Source organism: Mus musculus, chromosome 14 (genome assembly GCF_000001635.26).
Source record: "Mus musculus strain C57BL/6J chromosome 14, GRCm38.p6 C57BL/6J".
NCBI lineage: Eukaryota > Metazoa > Chordata > Mammalia > Rodentia > Muridae > Mus > Mus musculus.
The window spans coordinates 116,502,445-116,526,031 of record NC_000080.6 but is presented as its reverse complement, the minus strand read 5'-3'; the positions used below and the strand labels follow the sequence as shown (position 1 = coordinate 116,526,031).

Genomic DNA, 23,587 nt, shown 5'->3' with positions numbered 1-23,587 from the left:
TAAATATTATTTTTTTCCCGAGACAGTGATCTGAGTAAAGGGCTGAGATTGGAGACAAAATCACGGAAAAAAATAGGCTCAACTTTGCAATTTGTGGAGTGTGGTGAATGCAGATGTAGGGTCAAGGACTAATCATCTCTGCCTGGAACAGTAGCCTAAGAAAACCATACAGAGAATCAGCAGTGAAATGCTGTTTCCAGCTTTAAAGCACGTTTGAATAGACAACTAAAACCAACTTGAACAGTTAAAAGTATTGTAATTTAAGCTGACAACTCTCCAATCCCCTGACTGAGAACCTTAGAGAGCCAAGGTTTATCATGTATTTTTTTCTTATTAGGGAAAATTAATTCTGCCTCTGTCTGGGCAGTTGTTGAATTGAGTCTTTTGTGACCCTTGTCAGAGGTCATTTTAAATCCTTTTGGATTATTTGCTTAAGAAGCGCAGCATTTCCTTTTCTTCTTCCTTTGCTTTGTATGCGTTGTATTTCCTGGCCTCAGCTGGATGTGATTCTTCTTAATAAAAGCGGACTAGTCTCGTCCTCCTTAAGTGCAGATTTAGACGTATCCTATCAGTATCTGCCGAGGCAACTTATCACAACTGAGAAGTTCGGGATGGTGGATTAGGGACCTTCCTGCTGAGAACATAGGAAGAAAACTAAAGCCTTGCACACTGCGTGTTCTTTCTTATTACTCACAGGAAGACATTCATCAGACCTTATGCATGGATAGCCAACTGCTTGCTCCATAGGATGCTTTCTTTACAAAGTAGCAAATAACATTTTCAAAAACGAATGAAGTAGGAATAAACTTTTGTTAGGAAAAAAAAAAAGACCATAATATGCTTTGACGTTTCTCATCAAATAATCAACAACTTTATTGGAGTATACAAGTGTGCTTTCTGACATAGCGAGTTGTTTTAGGGAAAGACAAAAGAGGAGCAGAGCCATTATACTACAGTGCGTTTCAAATGTGAAGGAACATCACATGGACATCCCTACGTTACTAAGATCAGTAGAGGAGGTTTAGTGTAAAACATTATGAAGTGCCTTCAGTAAATTTATGTGAAATCGCCCCGCTAATCTACTCTATATCTCACAGACTTGTAGTAACTTTTTATTTAACTTGCAAAAATGAAAGAATCCCCTAAAATGCATGCATAATACTTGCCTTTCTGTGCTTTGACTTAGTGTTATTTTTATTCCCAGTTCTTTAAGAAATACTACTTATTGTGTTCTGTGCCTGACAAACACACCCTCAAATGTCGACATTCACAATGTTAAAAGGAAAGGGTTTGATTAAGCAGAATATAGAATTACAGATACACCAAAGCCTTCTTACTAATAGTCACTTCTGAGTTTTCACAGTTTAGATTTAATGTTAGAATTTAAGAAGATTTAAGTTAGGTGTCAAGAAGATCTAGTTTGAAAGAGACTATCAGAATCTTGACTGATAGGTACTGTGTGAACATTCCAGTTGGCATCTAAGAAGTTAGAATAACACACCTTTCCCTCATTTCAATCGTTATTTTAAAAGAGTTCTTCTGTTCCAGACATAAGGAGATAAGGGATAAATCAAGACTCCAGTAAGGTATGTCATTACCAAAGCCAGGGAAGAAACATCAGTGTCCCCATCAGAGGGAGTGCCATAGACTCAGTTCCTGACGCACATCCGGTGCTGGTTGTATCCAGAGTACTTCCATGGTCTGCTCGATGGACTTGCTTCACATCACTGAAGTTCATGCTGTCTGGCATCCCTGGAGGACAAGTAAGAAAGCACAGAGTGATGCGGGGCATGCAAACCTCGGATAGCTCTTAAAGCTGATAAGCTCGTGCCACTGTCTTTCTTGCTTGTATTGGCTTCTCTGTTTTCACCCAGACTCCAAGCCCTACACTTCACAGTTAGTCCCGCCCTAACCACATTGTAGAAATAACATTTTTATATAGGTATCCTCAGAAATGCTATTAAGAGCAAAGCAAAATCGTTTTTGTTTTTTTTTTTTTTTTTCGACTAAGAAGATTCTTTGAGAATATTTCTGTAAAGAAGCAAAGAAATTTAGTGAAATAAAATATTCTGAGATATTCCATTACTGCTTTTTCCATTCTGTCAACTATAGAACTGGCAACAAGTTTTCTCATGAGAATGCCACTAGGTAAGAGGAAATAATTAAATAAGACTGTTTAAAGTTGAACTTTAATTCAACCGGGAGCGGGAGGGGAGAAGGTATGAGATGTGTAACAGTCAGATGGAGGACTGGGAGGGGAATAAAATCTGAAGTGTAAAAAAAAAAAAATTAAATAAAAATTAAAAAAAATAAAGTTGAACTTCTAGATATTACCTCATATCAGAACTAAGTAAGCATATGGTTTTTACATACTTATTTTTATTTTTCAATAACTTTTATTATTAAATACATTTATTCAGTATAAAGTGTCATGATACAGTACAATATGAAATAAATACTCAGTTTTGTATTGAGGCTTTAAAATTTACATTCTTACCAATTTTGAAGTGTAATGTAAAATAGAGTATATACCTAATCTTCTGTATTATGTCTGAAACACTTGTCTTCTGCCTGCATTTTCTCCTTCCTTTCTGAAACATGGGCCTGTTTGACAACCAACTCTTCTTCTTCTGCAGCCATAGGCCTAGAAGCCCTAGAAAGCCCTGGAAGCAGCATTCTGCCCTCCATCTTTATGAGTGGACTGTTTAGATTTCACATAAGAGAGTGGGCACAGGACACTATTATATTGTTATAACATAATATCCACAAAGCTATGAGTTGTATAGCCATTATGTGCACATAGAGGCATGAAGAAACCAATATAGATATCCACCAGTATATTGGAGAACTTGTCAATAGGAACACGGCCAATGGAGTTTAGAGATAAAGCCCTTGGTCTAACTATAAAAAAGGAAGGCAGATGAATTAAGCCATTTACTTTTATGTATGTGAGTATGCTGGCTTCATTCATACAAGAAAAGACCATCAGATCTCATTAAATATATTGTGAGCCACCATGTGGTTGCTGGGAATTGAACTCAAGAACCCTGGAAGAAACATCAGTGCTTCTAACTGCTGAGCCACCTCTTTAGCCCCTCTACTTACTTTTAAATTGCTATTCCTCTGCCTTATGGACTCTGGCAGGCTGGGTAGGGAAAGGTCCATAATGCTTTGCAATGAACCAATTGCTTTCTTCAGGTGGTATTAGTGTGACACGCCCAGGGAATTGCTGGTTTGTCCCTCACTATTTAGTGTCACCAATGTTCTAAGGCCATGTGACTGCGTTATCTCATGACATAGTGCTATCCATCACAATGAACAGAATTCAACTCAGTGTTAGTACAGCCACAAATATTGACATCATAATTACACTGAGACTGAAAAAGAGGTCCTCATATAAGGAAAATTCAATATTTATGTAATTAGGTCAATACACATATATAATTCAGAAGGGAAGCCCTACTGCATTCAGGGATGAGAGCATTAAGACCAAGCAAGCTCCACGGATCTGATGTATTGATTTTTTAGCCCGAGTTCTCAGCCTGAGTTCAAGCATTATTATTCATTGTTTGGGTACTTGTTTTGCCCTTCTGTGTCATTAGGCAAGATGAATAAACTAGCAATTCATTTTTTATAGGGAGGGCAGTCAAATGCGAATATTTCCGTCACGGTTGGTTTTAAACCTCTTGCTGAGCTAGAGCTTAGGAGGAAGCTAAGAGGACTCTAGTAGTTTGGAAGATGCCCTCTTTCTGGGCATTGTAGGCTGGGCTTTTTACAAGCACCCTCCACCCCGACTCCCTGCAGCGATCCTTGATGAAGAAGTGATTCTTGCAGCGATCCTTGATGAAGAAGTGATACTTGCTTGTTTGTTCTGCTTTATTAGATGACAGATGAGAATGCATGCACTTTATTGGGGGTGAATCAGGGACGGTACCTTTTATGGGAAGGAACGTTCAGGAAAGGATGAATTCTAGGATACTATGTAGACAACTCGTTAGCATGGAGAACTCTGTGAGTCTGCATTGTAGCCTGACCCTCTGGGATGCCAATGTGCCACTCAGGAAAAGCAGAATGCAGCCTACGATAGGGGTTGCAGTCCATGTTTTTCCGGGCAAAAAAAAAAAAAAAAGCAAGTTCTGGGACAGAGTTCTTGAACTTCTGTCTACCCAGATGCCCCTGGGGACCACGAGGAGTTGAGAAGGGGAGTCTGCTGGTGAGCACTGAGCCCGGGATTGGGGTAGAATCTGGTTGGCTCTGAGTAAGTGCCAAATGTATGGAGTGACTGGAAGAGAAGCCCTCTTCTGGAGATGTAGGCAAGGCTCTTTAAGACTAAGGCCTCCCCATCGCAATCCTTGAGGAAGGAAATGGTCTTTGCTTGTCCAAACTGTTTTATTCGTGGTGGATGTGAATGCATACGTTTTTACACAGGGTGAATGAGATTAAATACCTTTTGCAGGAAAAGAAGCTCAGGAAAGGAAGCTCATTGGCTAAACACTCGGGGCCAATCTAGATTCCTCACTGGAATGGAGAGAGACTTCTATGTTTTTATGTTATGTGACTGTCATAGTCCTCTTGGTGAGGTGTCATGGACAGGTCGTCTGGCCTGGAGCTGATTCTAACACCATTCTGAATTATGATACCTATTGGGGTTTTTTAATTTGCTATGACATTACTAGTTCTTCTCTCTGGTGGCACTGTTCTACTTGCCCCGCCGAACCCCAAGTGTTTTTGCTGCTTGACCTAGTGTTCATGGTTTTCTCAGTAGGGTGTTGTAGTTATGTGTTCCAGAGCAGATAGAGGTAGACAGGAGATGGCTCCACTCCTTCTATTCCTAATTCTGAGATTCCCATAGTTTGAGCTCCTTCAACCTTGCCATGCCTGTCTGGTATCAAGATCCTACATGCCCTACAACCATCAACTAGCATGTAACAGAAAGGTGTTTGATCTGGTGTCTCAAGTCAGACAAGGTCTTCACTGCTTTAAACCCAAAGCCATGTTTTAATATCTGAGGTGGGTGTACCATTAATTAAGGTACGAATCTTAAAGTCTATGTCCTTAACGTAATATGTGAACATGCTAAATACAGCTATAGTTATGAATCAATCTAGTTATGAATCAATCCAGTTGCAACCTAGCCTTGCTTTCTGTAAGTCACATATTTTGCTAAAAAAGCAAACAGTACTATAATTGTTTTCTTAAAGAAATTTAATTAAGTTTGGAAATTATGTCAAAGCTAGCCAAAGACTCATAAAAGAAAAAATGTTCTAGAACATATTACATTAATATATTAAATAAACACAAAGTAAAATTTGAATAACCTTTTTAGTACATAATAGCAGTATGCAAATGTACTGATAAATCCATATTTTTTTCCTCTCGTGGTTGTTAATGTACTTGGAGAATGACAAAGGCTATGCTATTGGAAAGTTAAAGAGAACTTTAATCCTTGAAACTTGAGTACTTTTCTGACAGATGGTGCAATGAAGGATATATGAGTAATAAACTATGTTCAGGGAAGTCACTGTTAAGTTGATGGTGAAGCATGTCAACTTACCTAGAGATATCTACCATACATTTGCTATGGAAGTTCATATACATGGACTCAGTTAATTTCCATAGAGTATGCAAGGCATACCAGTTTGTACTGATGAAGTAGAGGACCTAGGAGTAGTGCAGGTGGACTTCAAATTCTAAATTGTGAACCTGGAGTGTGTTCAGATATTCCATGGCACAGACTCTGCACTGGATAAGACACTAACATTATTTATGTTGAAAACAGGTTCAGTTTTGTTCTCTTCTTCACTGATGTTTAGAATGGCTGATTATGTGCTAATTTTCTGTTAGTCAAATTGCATGAAATATTTCGAGGTAGAGGACATGTGGCTGGTGAAGGCAGATCAATGACCTGAGGTTTGGAGGATTTTTGTCATGAACACATTGGGGTTTTCACTGAGGTAATGGGTATGAGATTGTTTTACTGTATACACCCACTTTTTCATCAATTTATAAAACATAAAATGTCTCCAACTTTCACCAAGTCATGAAGACTGTGCCTCTCAATAAGTTATTTTAAACAAGGTAAATTGTCTTGAGTTGTCAATTTGTTTACTTATTCCAAAATCTAGACATTGTGTTTTAGATACTGTACTAGTCTAGGTACATAGTATGCAATGAATGTGATATCACAGTTTGGTGAATATAAAAAATGAAAACAAAATAAAACTAAACCAAAACTTGCACATTAGGAACCTTTTTCAAAATGCTGAAAAGGAAGGGAAGATTTACATATTGAAAATATAACTGCAGAACACTATTTGAACTCAACACTGAAGTAATATTGCCATCAAGATAATTTGGTTCTACTAATGGTAGAACGTGTAAGCATGACACTTTATGTATGTTGTATACTGTGGCTTAAATGAATATTGCTAAATGGTAATTGAATAATGAAGTTCCTTCCCACACCAGAATGTATTATTATCCCCCTCCCTTCGAAACATTAGGATAGATTTATAAATAACAATTTACTAAAGTCTCTTGGCCATGGATGAATATCGGCATGAGCCACTCCTTGACTCGAGCACCATACTCATGGGGATGTCCATTCAAAGCATGGCCCTGACAGGCAAATTCTGGTTTGCCGGAGCATAGCTACATAAGCCACTTAACGTATCGAGTCTCTAAGGCAGCAGAGTTTTAAGACCTTTGAAATGAGAGTACTTTTGATTAGAACAGAGAATATATTGTAACATCTTTACGGGACACAAATTAAAATATAACAATGAAAATGAAAAAAAAAGAATACATGTATATTTTTACTTATTTATAGATGAAAAATCCTATAGACTGTCAAGGCTGAATGTATAAAGCAAATATCTTTGACTCTAAAGAGTGAATAATTTCTGCATGACATGCTCTTCGTTGCAAGAGCAAAGGACACACTGCACACTGGAGAAAATACAGACCACACAGTCCACTGAGTGAAAAGTGTCTTGAAAATATAATTCTAGCATTCTATACAAAACCTACACCTGTTTTGATAATATAGTGGCAAAAGAAAATCAAGGGTAATTACAAGAAAAAGTGACACAAAGAAAGACTAGTAAGTTATTGGGAAACAGATAAGTATAAATTTTTATACAGAGAGGTGTTCTAATTTTTCTCAGTTCATAGACAGCAGAGTGTATTATTAGGGAAATTGTCTTATTTTAGGGAAAATGGCCAATATGTATCAAAACTGTTTAAAATGTACGTTTACCCAGGCATAGTAATTCCACTCTTATAAAGCCGGTCCGTGGGAAAAATTAGGAAAATATGCATACAATTGTTCAGAAAATGTATAAGCTAGTGAACATTATTAGCCATTAGGAGCCGAAATGATATCATATGAAATATGAAAACATGTTATAATATGAGATACATTTATTTATTAAGAACTATTCAAATATAACTATGTACTTGTAAGTGGATTTTGGTGGAATTTGTATATATGCTAGCAATGTCTGTAAGGCTCTTTTAGCTCAATCAAATATCATCATGTCTCTATGAAAGGCCAAGATTATATTGACTTAACTTTGAATGTAAAATAAAAATGAAAATTAGATATGAACTAAGAAGTCATGATATAGTGTTAAAAATCCAGTATGGAAAAAAATTGACACAAAATTTTCAAAATAAAGTTGCTATGGACTTCTAATCAGATTCTCTTCCTATGAAAGTAAGTTGACCAGAACCTCTTCCTTATGGACATGACAAGAGAATTGTTTATATGCTAGCTGTATCTTGAACAATATTGAGTCACCTTTTAGTTTGCCATAGGCTACTCTATAGATTTCCATGATCAGAGTATAAGCAATATATCTGGTTGTACAGGTGCCTGATAATCCTGTAGCATCTTCAACAAGCCTAGCTGATATACAACCCAGAGATGTCCTATTTGGTATGCAGAACATATAATAATCAATCAAGGAGCTGTTCTGGTGGAACTGTCTTCCATGCTCTGTGGATAAAGACTATCAATGTCTATTGTGTGTGTGTGTGTGTGTGTGTGTGTGTGTGTGTGTGTGTGCGCGTGTGTGTGAGTGTGTGTGTGTGTGTGTGTGTGTGTGTGTGTGTGTGTGTGTGCGTGTGTGTGTGTGTGTGCATGTGTGCCTATGTATGGTGTATATGTGGGTAAATGTGTCTATGTCTGTAGAACATCATGCATAGTGTCTATGCATGTGCAGAGGTAACTTGTGCTAAGACGAGGAAAACGTCTTTTAATTGCCCGTGTTTTACTTCCTTGAGACAAGAAATCTCCTAAATGTGGAAATCAATAAATTTTAGCCAGGCTACTGGCTAGAAAATTTCAGTGATCCTCCTGTCTCTGCATCACCTTCCCAACCTTTGGGAAGCAGGTTCATATGGCCATATCTAGCGATTTACCTGCATAAACAACGATCCTTATGCTACTGCAGAAAGTGTGCTTACTAGATCCATTTCCATAGCCTCTGTTTTTGGTCCTCTAATAAGTGGGTACCCACTGTCTCTACTTAAACATTTAGTCTTGAATATTTATGTCCACTATGTTCTCCTAATTCCTCCAACTGATTTTTTTCTTGGGTTAGAAGATTGCGGTTTTTCCATATATCTTTGTTTCTTTTTCTTTTTATTGAATATTTTCTTTATTTGCATTTCAAATGTTATTCCCTTTCCTAGTTTCCCCTCTGAAAAACACCCTCCCCCTAACCACCCCCTCTCCCTGCTCACCAACCCACCCACTCCCACTTCCTAGTCCTGGAATTTCCCCACAATGGGGCATAGAACCTTCACAGGACAAAGAGCCTCTCCTCCCATTGATGACTGACTAGGCCATCCTATGCTGTATATGAGTCCCACCATGTGTGCTCTTTGGTTGGTGCTTTAGTCCCTGGGAGTAATGGGGGTACTGGTTAGTTCACATTGTTGTACCTCCTATGGAGCCTCAAACCCCTTCAGCTCCTTAGTTCCTTTCTCTAGCTGCTTCATTGGGGACCCTATGATCAGTTCAATGTATGTAGCTGTGAACATTCACTTCTGTCAGACACTGGCAGAGCCTTTCAGGAGAGAGCTGTATCAGGCTTCTGTCAGCAAGCACTTGCTGGCATCCACAACAGTGTCTGGGTTTGGTGATTTTATATGGAATGGATCCCCAGGTGAGTCAGTCTCCGGATGGTCATTTCTTCAGTCTCTACTCCACTTAGCCCAGAAGCTCAGAATACCCAAGATACAATTCATAAACTACATGAAACTCAAGAAGAAAGAAGACCATAGTGTGGATACTTTGATCCATCTCAGAAGGGGAGAGGAAAGCATCCACGTATCTTTTTCACATACTTTTTCTTGCTGTTGTGAGTTGATTGCTATGCCAATTTCCCGCCACCATGACTTACTCATAGTTGTGAACTACGAAGGAACTGTAATTTAATTTGCAACTATCTGGAGTTGTAAGTTAATGTAGATATGTTCCCTTGTAAATCACTTTTTGTGAGAGTGTTTTATTACAACAAATTAAATTTAACTAGAGTAGGAAAACCCAAAAATGGTTGAGACATAACAAAGTTGGGTGGGTGTGTTGGTTCTTCTTAGAAAAGCTAGTAACCAGGGCATCTAGCCTTCCTCCTTGATAAGGAGTGCACAAGGCAGCATGGAACAAGTCAAGACAATGACTGCAGCCATGGCCAGAAGGCAGTGGCACCCTCTCCCACCTCAATTCCTACAGGGATCCAGGATACCCATCTACATACAACTTAACTAATTTTCATCACTTTAAAGAATCAGTTAGGGGGTAGTTTTGTTTAAATCCCACACTAACTATGTATGTGTTCATTTTGAGAGCAGGGAACAATCCCTAGAGTCAGAATTGTCACCTCTACAGTGAATACTTTCTCACCTATAATGATCACCATCATCTTTTTCAGCACTCTAATGCACATTGTATTTTATTATTATAATGACATCTGTTATCTTTTGGAAATGCTTTTGCTCAAAGAACATTTTTTCCAAGCCTCCAATCTTCTCTATATTATTATACTTTGCTTTGTTACAACATCCAGAAACCCTGAAATACATTTATTATTTTGATATATTTAATTTCACTTTCAGATCACTGAATTATTTTAATATCTGATTTAATATCAGATTGTGTTTTCAGTCTAACAGGTAATTTTACTTATTCTGCTTGATTTCCATTAGGCTGTATTTCCTTTATGTTTCATTAATCCTCTATGTTTAAATATATGTATAATGGATGCATTCTATATTAATTCTTTAAGTTCTTTGCTTTGAATTTTTAATTCATTAAAATACATACTTAGAAACACTTAGTAGTCTATTGAAATTTTTTATTTCTTTTTATAGCATGCAGACACATTAGAATATTTGTGTTTTATATATGTGTGTAGGAGGTTCACACATCTGTTTAATATATATGTAGAGGCTAAATGAAGATAGTAGACAATGCATTGTATCATTTCTTTGCATATTCCCTTGAGACAAGTCTCTTATTGAACATGAAGCTGGCTGTTTTTCAGATAGGCCAGCATGCCCCTGAATCTAGTGATTCCCCTGTCTGCGCCTCCACACCCTCGTCTCAGTAACGGTGTAACAGATGTGCCTTGTACCGAGTTTTTCATGTGGATGCTGTGGATCTGAAGTTAGGCCCTCGAACTTGCATAGCAAATGTTCCTATTCACTATGCCTCCTCAGAAGCCCACAAGTTATGTACCTTAATAATCATTTCCAGTCACTCTAACTACAACTTGCACTGGCTGGTTTTGTGTGTCAACTTGACACAAGCTGGAGTTATCACAGAGAAAGGAGCTTCCTTTGAGGAAATGTCTCCATGAGATATAGCTGTAAGGCATTTTCTCAATAAGTGACCAATGGTGGAGGTGTGGGTGGTGCCATCCCTGGGCTGGTGGTCCTGGGTTCAATAAGAAAGCAAGCTGAGCAAGCCAGGGGAAGCAAGCCAGTAAGGAACATCCCTGCATGGCCTCTGCATCAGCTCCTGTTTCCTGCCCCATATGAGTTCCTGTTCTGACTTCCTTTGGTGATGAACAGCAATGTGGAAGTGTAAGCTGAATAAACCTTTTCCTTTCCAAGTTGCTTTGATCATGGTGTTTGTCATAGCAATAGTAACCTTGACAAAGACCCAACTGGTATTAAATCCCTAAATGTTGTATGTCAACAGACACTCAAACGTATTTGCTTGTATGGTCTGAATGAGAATGACATCACAGGTTCATACATTTGAAACCTTGGTTCCCAGTTGGTGGAATTGTATGGAAAGATTCCTGAGGTATGGCCTTCATAGAGAATGGGGATGTCAACGGGGATGGACCGTGGGTTTTCAAAAGTCTATACCAGAACTGGTCTCTTTCCCTCTCTGCCTACAATTTATGAGTACGATCTCAGCTCTTAGCTGCTGGGTCAGCAGCATTCCTGCTTGCCTGCTGGCATCCTTCCCACCATGACAGTCACCGACTCACCCTCTGACACTGTAAATAAAGCCTCAATCAAACACTTTCTTTTATTAGTTAACTTGATCATGGTGTCTCTTCCAACCAATAGAAAATTGACAAAGACAGTCAGCAATATAATTTTCTTTGCATTTTGTCAGTAATGCCTCTTGTTGGGTATGTTCTTTAGTAATTAATTTAAAATGAAGGGAGAAGTGGCAAAAACACTGACCCTTTTTTTTCTAAAGCATCCTTATACCATCTATTGAGTTTAAATTTTAAGAGTAATCAGTGGCTGCATTTTTTTTTTTTCTGCTCTGGGGTATAGAACAAATTTATCTGTGTATGTTACCTTCCTTGATTACTCTTTAAAATTATTGTCTTCTTATTATGAGTGCAATTAGACTCTTTCCAGTTTGCATTAAAAAGTTTATCTTGGTTAACACAAAAAGCTACTATACTATTTTAAGTCAATATTGTCACCAATGTAAATGAGACAGCACGGGTATTTTTTATAATTTTCTTAACATAACTGTAACATTTTATTAATCTGTACTTTAAAAAATAAGTTTCGGAGAGCACGGGGGTCTGCCCGGCCTGAGAGGTTTGTGTCACAGGCGCCGGCGGGAGCCTTCTTGGCTCCGGGACTCCGCAGAGGGCAGGCTGCACGGGAGACCGTGTGGAATACAGAGGCCAGCCGTTTCTGGGACAGGCGAGAGTCGCAGAGCTTCTGGGGTGGCGCCATCTTCGTCTCCAGACAACCAGCCACCTTCCTGGCAAGAGCCACAGAGCTTCTGAGGCGGCGCCATCTTCAGCCCCAGACAGCCGGCCACCTTCCTGGTGAGAGCACGGGGGTCTGCCCGGCCTGAGAGGTTTGTGTCACAGGCGCCTGCGGGAGCCTTCTTGGCTCCGGGACTCCGCGGAGGGCAGGCTGCACGGGTGACCATGTGGAATACAGAGGCCAGCCGTTTCTAGTACGGGCGAGAGTCTCAGAGCTTCTGGGGCGGCGCCATCTTCGGCTCCAGACGGCCGGCCACCTTCCTGGCCAAAGCAACACAGCTTCTGGGAAAGATCCTGTTTTGGGCCTTCACCTTCAGCCAGGAGGAGGTCCAAACACCAGATAACTGTACACCTTCCCCGAAAGAGGAGAGCTTGCCTGCAGAGACTGCTCTGACCACTGAAACTCAGAGGAGAGAGCTTGTCTCCCACGCCTGCTGATTGAGGGTAACAAAATCAACAGAGGAACAATCTCTTAACGAAGACAACTATAACAACTAACTCCAGAGATTGCCAGATGGCGAAAGGTAAACGTAAGAATCCTACTAACAGAAACCAGGACCACTCACCATCATCAGAACCCAGAACGCCCACTTCGCCCAGTCCAGGACACCCTAACACACCTGAAAAGGTAGACCTGGATTTAAAAGCATATCTCATGATGATGGTAGAGGATAAAGAAGGAATTCAATAACTCACTTAAAGAGATACAGGAGAACACTGCTAAAGAGTTACAAGTCCTTAAAGAAAAACAGGAAAACACTGCTAAAGAGTTACAAGTCCTTAAAGAAAAACAGGAAAACACAACCAAACAGGTAGAAGTCCTTATAGAAAAACAGGAAAACACATCCAAACAGGTGATGGAAATGAACAAAACCATACTAGACCTAAAAAGGGAAGTAGACACAATAAAGAAAACCCAAAGTGAGGCAACGCTGGAGATAGAAACCCTAGGAAAGAAATCTGGAACCATAGATGCCAGCATCAGCAACAGAATACAAGAGATGGAAGAGAGAATCTCAGGTGCAGAAGACACCATAGAGAACATCGGCACAACAATCAAAGAAAATGGAAAATGCAAAAAGATCCTAACTAAAAACATCCAGGAAGTCCAGGACACAATGAGAAGACCAAACCTACGGATAATAGGAGTGGATGAGAATGAAGATTTTCAACTCAAAGGACCAGCAAACATCTTCAACAAAATTATTGAAGAAAACTTCCCAAATCTAAAGAAAGAGATACCCATGAACATACAAGAAGCCTACAGAACTCCAAATAGACTGGACCAGAAAAGAAATTCCTCCCGACACATAATAATCAGAACATCAAATGCACTAAATAAAGATAGAATACTAAAAGCAATAAGGGAAAAAGGTCAAGTAACATATAAAGGCAAGCCTATCAGAATTACACCAGATTTTTCACCAGAGACTATGAAAGCCAGAAGAGCCTGGACAGATGTTATACAGACACTAAGAGAACACAAATGCCAGCCCAGGCTACTATACCCAGCCAAACTCTCAATTACCATAGATGGAGAAACCAAAGTATTCCACGACAAAACTAAATTCACCCATTATCTCTCCACGAATCCAGCCCTTCAAAGGATAATAACAGAAAAAAACCAATACAAGGACGGGAACCACGCCCTAGAAAAAACAAGAAGATAATCCCTCAACAAACCTAAAAGAAGACAGCCACAAGATCAGAATGCCAACTTTAACAACAAAAATAACAGGAAGCAACAATTGCTTTTCCTTAATATCTCTTAATATCAATGGACTCAATTCCCCAATAAAAAGACATAGACTAACAGACTGGCTACACAAACAGGACCCAACATTCTGCTGCTTACAGGAAACCCATCTCAGGGAAAAAGACAGACACTACCTCAGAGTGAAAGGCTGGAAAACAATTTTCCAAGCAAATGGTCTGAAGAAACAGGCTGGAGTAGCCATTCTAATATCGGATAAAATCGACTTCCAACCCAAAGTTATCAAAAAAGACAAGGAGGGACACTTCATACTCATCAAAGGTAAAATCCTCCAAGAGGAACTCTCAATTCTGAATATCTACGCTCCAAATGCAAGGGCAGCCACATTCATTAAAGACACTTTAGTAAAGCTCAAAGCATACATTGCACCTCACACAATAATAGTGGGAGACTTCAACACACCACTTTCATCAATGGACAGATCGTGGAAACAGAAACTAAACAGGGACACAGTGAAACTAACAGAAGTTATGAAACAAATGGACCTGACAGATATCTACAGAACATTTTATCCTAAAACAAAAGGATATACCTTCTTCTCAGCACCTCACGGGACCTTCTCCAAAATTGACCATATAATTGGTCACAAAATAGGCCTCAACAGATACAAAAATATTGAAATTGTCCCATGTATCCTATCAGACCACCATGGCCTAAGACTGATCTTCAATAACAACATAAATAATGGAAAGCCAACATTCACGTGGAAACTGAACAACACTCTTCTCAATGATACCTTGGTCAAGGAAGGAATAAAGAAAGAAATTAAAGACTTTTTAGAGTTTAATGAAAATGAAGCCACAACGTACCCAAACCTTTGGGACACAATGAAAGCATTTCTAAGAGGGAAACTCATAGCTCTGAGTACCTCCAAAAAGAAACGGGAGAGAGCACATACTAGCAGCTTGACAACACATCTAAAAGCTCTAGAAAAAAAAGGAAGCAAATTCACCCAAGAGGAGTAGACGGCAGGAAATAATGAAACTCAGGGGTGAAATTAACCAAGTGGAAACAAGAAGAACTATTCAAAGAATTAACCAAACGAGGAGTTGGTTCTTTGAGAAAATCAACAAGATAGATAAACCCTTAGCTAGACTCACTAAAGGGCAAAGGGACAAAATCCTAATCAACAAAATCAGAAATGAAAAGGGAGACATAACAACAGATCCTGAAGAAATCCAAAACACCATCAGATCCTTCTACAAAAGGCTATACTCAACAAAACTGGAAAAACAGGACGAAATGGACAAATTTCTGGAAAGATACCAGGTACCAAAGTTGAATCAGGATCAAGTTGACCTTCTAAACAGTCCCATATCCACTAAAGAAATAGAAGCAGTTATTAATAGTCTCCCAGCCAAAAAAAGCCCAGGACCAGATGGGTTTAGTGCAGAGTTCTATCAGACCTTCAAAGAAGATCTAATTCCAGTTCTGCACAAACTATTTCACAAGATAGAAGTAGAAGGTACTCTACCCAACTCATTTTATGAAGCCACTATTACTCTGATACCTAAACCACAGAAAGATCTAACAAAGACAGAGAACTTCAGACCAATTTCTCTTATGAATATCGATGCAAAAATCCTTAATAAAATTCTCGCTAACCGAATCCAAGAACACATTAAAGCAATCATCCATCCTGACTAAGAAGGTTTTATTCCAGGGATGCAGGGATGGTTTAATATACAAAAATCCATCAATGTAATCCATTATATAAACAAACTCCAAGACAAAAATCACATGATCAACTCGTTAGATGCAGAAAAAGCATTTGACAAGATCCAACACCCATTCATGATAAAAGTTTTGGAAAGATCAGGAATTCAAGCCCCATACCTAAACATGATAAAAGCAATCTACAGAAAACCAGTAGCCAACATCAAAGTAAATGGAGAGAAGCTGGAAGCAATCCCACTAAAATCAGGGACTAGACAAGGCTGCCCACTTTCTCCCTACCTTTTCAACATAGTACTTGAAGTATTAGCCAGAGCAATTCGACAACAAAAGGAGATCAAGGGGATACAAATTGGAAAGAGGAACTCAAAATATCACTTTTTGAAGATGATATGATAGTATATATAAGTGACCCTAAATTCCACCAGAGAACTCCTAAACCTGATAAACAGCTTCGGTGAAGTAGCTGGATATAAAATTAACTCAAACAAGTCAATGGCCTTTCTCTACACAAAGAATAAACAGGCTGAGAAAGAAATTAGGGAAACAACACCCTTCTCAATAGTCACAAATAATAAAAAATATCTCGGCGTGACTCTAACTAATGAAGTGAAAAATCTGTATGATAAAAACTTCAAGTCTCTGAAGAAAGAAATTAAAGAAGATCTCAGAAGATGGAAAGATCTCCCATGCTCATGGATTGGCAGGATCAACATTGTAAAAATGGCTATCTTGCCAAAAGCAATCTACAGATTCAATGCAAGCCCCATCAAAATTCCAACTCAATTCTTCAACGAATTAGAAGGAGCAATTTGCAAATTCATCTGGAATAACAAAAAACCTAGGATAGCAAAAAGTCTTCTCAACGATAAAAGAACCTCTGGTGGAATCACCATGCCTGACCTAAAGCTTTACTACAGAGCAATTGTGATAAAAACTGCATGGTACTGGTATAGAGACAGACAAGTAGACCAATGGAACAGAATTGAAGAACCAGAAAATAACCCACACACCTATGGTCACTTGATCTTCGACAAGGGAGCTAAAACCATCCAGTGGAAGAAAGACAGCATTTTCAACAATTGGTGCTGGCACAACTGGTTGTTATCGTGTAGAAGAATGCGAATCGATCCATACTTATCTCCTTGTACTAAGGTCAAATCTAAGTGGATCAAGGAACTTCACATAAAACCAGACACACTGAAACTTATAGAGGAGAAAGTGGGGAAAAGCCTTGAAGATATGGGCACAGGGGAAAAATTCCTGAACAGATCAGCAATGTCTTGTGCTGTAAGATCGAGAATTGACAAATGGGACCTAATGAAACTCCAAAGTTTCTGCAAGGCAAAAGACACCGTCAATAAGACAAAAAGACCACCAACAGATTGGGAAAGGATCTTTACCTATCTTAAATCAGATAGGGGACTAATATCCAAAATATATAAAGAACTCAAGAAGGTGGACTTCAGAAAATCAAATAACCCCATTAAAAAATGGGGCTCAGAACTGAACAAAGAATTCTCACCTGAGGAATTCTGAATGGCAGAGAAGCACCTGAAAAAATGTTCAACATCCTTAATCATCAGGGATTCCTGAGATTCCACCTCACACCAGTCAGAATGTCTAAGATCAAAAATTCAGGTGACAGCAGATGCTGGCGAGGATGTGGAGAAAGAGGAACACTCCTCCATTGTTGGTGGAATTGCAGGCTTGTACAACCACTCTGGAAATCAGTCTGGCGGTTCCTCAGAAAATTGGACATAGTACTACCGGAGGATCCAGCAATACCTCTCCTGGGCATATATCCAGAATAAGCCCCAACTGGTAAGAAGGACACATGCTCCACTATGTTCATAGTAGCCTTATTTATAATAGCCAGAAGCTGGAAAGAACCCAGATGCCCCTCAACAGAGGAATGGATACAGAAAATGTGGTACATCTACACAATGGAGTACTACTCAGCTATTAAAAAGAATGAATTTATGAAATTCCTAGCCAAATGGATGGACCTGGAGGGCATCATCCTGAGTGAGGTAACACATTCACAAAGGAACTCACACAATATGTACTCACTGATAAGTGGATATTAGCCCAAAACCTAGGATATCCAACATATAAGATACAATTTCCTAAACACATGAAACTCAAGAAAAATGAAGACTGAAGTGTGGACACTATGCCCCTCCTTAGAAGTGGGAACAAAACACCCTTGGAAGGAGGTACAGAGACAAAGTTTGGAGCTGAGATAAAAAGATGGACCATGTAGAGACTGCCATATCCGGGGATCCATCCCATAATCAGCTTCCAAATGCTGACACCATTGCATACACTAGCAAGATTATGCTGAATGGACCCTGATATAGCTGTCTCTTGTCAGAGTATGCCTGGGCCTAGCAAACATAGAAGTGGATGCTCACAGTCGGCTATTGGATGGATCACATGGTCCCCAATGAAAGAGCTAGAGAAAGTACCCAAGAAGCTAAAGGGATCTGCAACCGTATAGGTGGAACAACATTATGAACTAACCAGTACCCCGGAGCTCTTGACTCTAGCTGCATATGTATCAACAGATGGCCTAGGTGGCCATCACTGGAAAGAGAGGCCCATTGGACACGCAAACTTTATATGCCCCAGTACAGGGGAACGCCAGGGCCAAAAAAGGGGAGTGGGTGGGTAGGGGAGTGGGGGTGGGTGGCTATGTGGGACTTTTGGTATAGCATTGGAAATGTAAATGAGCTAAATACCTAATAAAAAATGGAAAAAAAAAGATGCCTAAGGCAGGAAAAAAAAGTTTCACCATCGTCATAAGAATACTTCTAGATCATGTATACATTCCCACAACTACACGCAGTTTATGAGTGATGAGGAAAATATAACTAATGAATATACTTTAATATGTTTTATTAATTACCAGCTACACAAACATGAATTCTGTAGGATTCTACTTGAAAATTCATTCCAGAAGAAATTCTACAAGAAGGCTATTTATAAAAGCAGCATCATTGTAATTATTTTAATTAAGTAATCAGCAATAAGGCAAACTTAAAGAACTGGATAGATGATTACTGCAGAGAGAAAAGAACCAGGAACAGGAAAGTCCTCTACTGGATTGAATGACAAATGTCCCTAGACCTCACATGTGTGAACTCTTGTTCCCCAGTGAGTGGTGACCTTTAGGGAAGCCATGGACCAGTCTTGCTGAAGCTGAATTTTGAGGGTGTTATATCCTCATCCATATTCAGTTCACTGTCTCTTGTTTGTTTTTGAAGATGTTTCTCTTGCCTTCCAGCCAGGCTGCCTGACCATTCTTACTGTGCCATGATACACCTTCTATCTAGAACCCTGAGCCAAAGTTATTCTTCCATAAGTCACTTTTGGTCATGGTATTTTATGACAGCAGCAAAAAGTAATTAATACAAAATACAAATAATATCCTTTCCAAGTTCTATCAAGAAACAAAATTATACTTATTGTTAAATATGGAAACATCTACAGTAATTTATTTTATGCAATGATAAATTAAATATAATTCTCCACATCTTTCAGAGATATAGTATTATACTACATATAAATAAATATTAGCTGGGCTTTTCAAAGTGGAAATTCTTCCACAATTCTAGTATAACTTGTCAAAAAATGGCTATTGATTACTATAAAACTAAAAGAGATCCTAGTAAGAGGATACTGTCCTATAACCCCAGCTATCAACAGAATAAGGCAAGGGGGGGGTCCCAATTATTCAAGGTTACATGTTTAAGAGGAGATCATGGGATTGGCATGATGAGACAGTCCAATGGAATGGATAAGTGAAAATTAAAGACACATGAAGAAGCCTCGTGGAAATCCCCCAGTTTATAAGTTAATTTAAAAATATATTTAAAAGGAATTTAAACAAAGATACTCTACATGGGTCGATACTTCTGTTTCCAGAAGACATGGCATATTATATAAGAATCCATTGCTAGGTATATTATATCTTCCTAAGAGTTGCCATTCAAAGAGATTCCAGAGGAACCTCAAAAAATATAGGGTATTGTTATGGCTGTCAGTTTACCACCAAACTAGATAGTAAGATCTAATATCTATTTTAAGATACTAACAGTCTATATTAAGGTTATTACTACTATTATGAAACATCATAGCAAATGATCAAGTTGGGGAAAAGGTATTTGGCTTATGCTTTTGACATCATATTCTTTCATCACTGAAGGAAGTCAGGACATGAACTTAAGCAGGCCAGAAACCTTAAGGCAAGAGCTAATGCAAAGGCCATAGAAGGGCACTACTTACTGGCTCCTCAGCCCCCTTTAGTCTTGCCCAGTGTAGAATTCCAATCTCCTCCCGGCTACCTGCAGAATACAGTTTCCTTCTGGCTGCTTTCAGAACAAGATATAGAACTCTCAGCTCCTCCACCACCATGTCTGCTGACAAGCAGCTATGCTTTCCAGTGTGGTGGTAATGGACTGAACCTTTGACACTGTAAGGCAGTCCTAATTAAATGTTTTCTCTTGTAATAGTTGCCTTGGTCATGGTGTCTTATCACAGCAATATAACCCTGACAAAGACAGAAGTAGTGGTTGGATAGAATCAATATATTGAATGAAGTATATAAATTTCAAAGAATAAACAGATTATTTATAAATCATAAACACAGGAAAATAAATACATGATTATTTAGTGTGTTTACCACCCCTCCCACATTTATACTATCCAGGATCCCCTGCCTATGCTATGCTGTCCACAGTGGCCTGGTCTCTATACATCAAATGAAAGCACAAGACACACCCCTCAGACATGTCAACAGGTAACTCTGTTCTGAAAATCATTCATTAAGTCTCTTGTTTCAACAGATTCAAGGATGTTGTTAGTTAACAGAGAAACTTACCACACCTTCCTATAGTGAAGACAACCCTCACATTGTAGTAAGTGTAGAATGACTGCCTAGGAAAATCTATTTCATTTGAAAATTATGCTTGTAAATTGATGACAATGATTAGATGAAATACTAGATCCATCAAGAGTAAACTAACTTGTAGTTTCAAATTTTTAATCTCCTGATACTTGCGAGTGAATGACCCTCAATGCGCCTGTTCTAAAATCAACAGCTATAGATTTTTATTTTAAATCTACTTAGTAAATAAACACACTTAGGTGGAACATAGCTAGTAAACCTATAGATAAAATCTCTAGTTTCTAAGTATAGTATATCCTACTGGTTACGTTTCCCATTGCTGTGAGCAAGTATGGAGAAGCATTTTGAAGCAGGAAGCATTTCTTTTTTTACTTATTTAGAGGGTGTAGATAAAATCGCCGGTTGCTAACTAGGGCATATCCTACTGGTTATTTTTCCCATTGCTGTGTGTAAGTATGGAGAAGCATTTTGAAGCAGGAAGCATTTCTTTCTTTCTTTCTTTTTACTTATTTAGAGAGTGTAGTGGTTGATGGTAGGGAAGGTATAATGGTAGAAACAGGTCATGGCTGTGTTGGCAGCAGAATGTGGCTGCTTGTTTACGTTGTGGTGGACCAGGAAGCAGATAACAGACAGGGAATAGATCTGGTCTGCAAAACCTCCAGGTTCATGCTTCGTTCCATGAAGCACAACTTTTAAGGTTCTATATTCTTCCAAGGCAGCATGGTTAGCTGGGAATCCAGTGTTAAAACACACGAGGCTATAGAATACTAAATTTTTAGTTATTATTGATGAGATAAAAATGACCAAAAGGAAAGAGTTTAGCTTGGCATGCGATTCCAGTAAAGGAGTCCATAATATCAAGAAAAGTATTGCATCAGGTGCATGGAGCCAAGAGATCATATCTATCACCAAATGCAGAAAGCAAAGAGTTAACTGAAATTGGAGCAAGGCTATAAATACACAAAGCCTCATGATGTATTTCTTCTAGCAAGGCTACATCACAAAGGCTCCATAAATTTCCAAAAACTACCACTCCACATGGAAACTCCTGAGCCTATGGGGGACACTTAAAATTTTAAACAACCACAACAATTTTTACCTTCAACTCAATTTTGTGTGTGTGTGTGTGTGTGTGTGTGTGTGTGTGTGTGTGTGTGTGTTTGTACACGTCTTTTTGTGCGTGTCTGGGTTGTATAGATACTATATGTTTCTGCATGTGTATTTTTGTGTCTCTGTCTATTTCTGTCTCTGTGTGTTCTTGCGTGTCTCTCTGTCTGGCTGTCTGTGTTTCTCTCTGTGTGTGTTGATTGTGTGGGAACATGTGGTATTCCAAACTCAGTCCTAGCTAAGGCATTTGCCAAAAGGATCACACAATGAAGTTCAATTAAGTATCAATTACTAGCAACTGATTTCCCACGAGAATATACACTTTGGAATCACAGAACAATAAGTTAAAAATAAAAAGTAAAGAAGAACCATGTTTTCTAAGGATAATTGCATCTGTGAACATAAAAGGAATCCAGATAATAGGAAAACTAAAACAAATTAAAAGACAAGCAAATTGTAGCACAAGTTATGAACCTCTCTCTGGATTCTGAAGTTTTATGGTGACAGTCTTTGAGGTCGGGATGGGCTATGGCTCCTTCTTCCTGGTGCTTCGGTGGGCCTCTATCTGGGTTGCTAAGTTTTCCAATTGAATAAATACTCCTGAATCTTTGACTAATTGTATGCAGCATTTTTCTTATTTGATTGATGGATATTCTACAAGTGTTCTCGGAGTTCTCTGAGATTATTTTTTTTTCTGGTTTATTTTCTAACTCAACGTCAGCATTTTTACTGACATTTTCATAATTCAACCTTATATTATTTTTCTGTAAATTGATCATTTGTTTCAGTTTTTGTTTGTTTCAATGTGTTCAGGTCACATAAATATGCTACTGTGACTTTAATTACTTTCTTCTTTCTGCAGAGTCTCTGTTTAGTGCATGTCATTCATAGATGAAAGACGACTTGATTATGTGCTACAAAGACACAGACTGAAAATCTGATTGGCACTCTGGGAATGGTGTCCCGAGGTGACTAGAGAAATGTGACCAGAATCTCCTGATTTCTCCTAGCTTTCTCCTCATTGAAGGGTTTCTTAGATAACAGGCCTGTGTAAGAGAGAGGAAATGCAAAAGGGAAAGGAAGAGGAGACAGAAGAGGAAACAAACCTCAGGGCGAAGTCAGAAGGCAACCATAACACAACAGATAAGACCTGTCAATAGTCTGAGACCACATCAGGAGACTGTGAATCATGGCCAATCAGAAGTAAAACCTGTCTCATGCCACCGCCTGTGTTGTCTTCCTCTTAAAGAGGGCAGAATTTCGGAGGTGACCATTCAGACATTTTGCCTGAGAGTAATTTCCTAGGTTTCAGGAAATCTGCAAACTAAGTAGGAGAGGCAGGATAGCAGCACTTATTCACTACATATGCAGCTACAGACATGCTTATTCGTCTTCATAATAACGTCTCTTTCTACCCGTGATTATGCCTGGAATTCCACAGTTCAGAGGTCTTTTCCTGTATGCCACTTCCGTTCCATCATGCTATACAGGAGAAAGGGGTGCCCTGCCTGTAGTGGAGGCAGCGAACACTGCCGGGTCGAGCTTCTGAAGCCCTCTTTGGTGATTCTCCTGTACCACTGAAGGTGACTCTGCCTAGTTACACGCCTGTCTTTGGAGGATTCCAGGAAGCAAATTGGATTGGGATTCTGAGTCCCTCAGTGATTGGTAGGACTTATCCTTCTGTAGTCTGTGTTATGTCCCAGTGGTCCATCTGCTTTCTAGATTCCATTTGTTTTTACTGATATCTCCTCTTCTGTTTCTTCCGCATTCAGTAAATTTGTTTTTTGTTTTTTTGTTTTTTTTTTTTTTTTTTTTTTGTAGAGTGAAAAAGATCTATCGTGTATTTTAGTAGGTTGTGGGAGG

At 38.9% G+C, this 23,587-nt stretch overlaps 1 protein-coding gene across 3 annotated transcripts in view; it reads right to left on the bottom strand.

Moving 5' to 3' along the window:
- Window positions 1–839: 839 nt before the first annotated feature.
- Window positions 840–23,587, bottom strand: part of Gpc5 (glypican 5) — a 1,432,992-nt gene continuing 1,410,244 nt past the window's right edge. The window contains exon 8 of one of the 3 annotated variants that reach the window (NM_175500.4): window positions 840–1,752. In NM_175500.4, the coding sequence (NP_780709.1) occupies window positions 1,595–1,752 (158 nt within the window). In that variant the 3' untranslated portion in view covers window positions 840–1,594. The remainder of the gene's footprint in view (window positions 1,753–23,587) is intronic. The other 2 variants (XM_017315745.2, XM_011244876.3) reach the window with 2 other exon arrangements.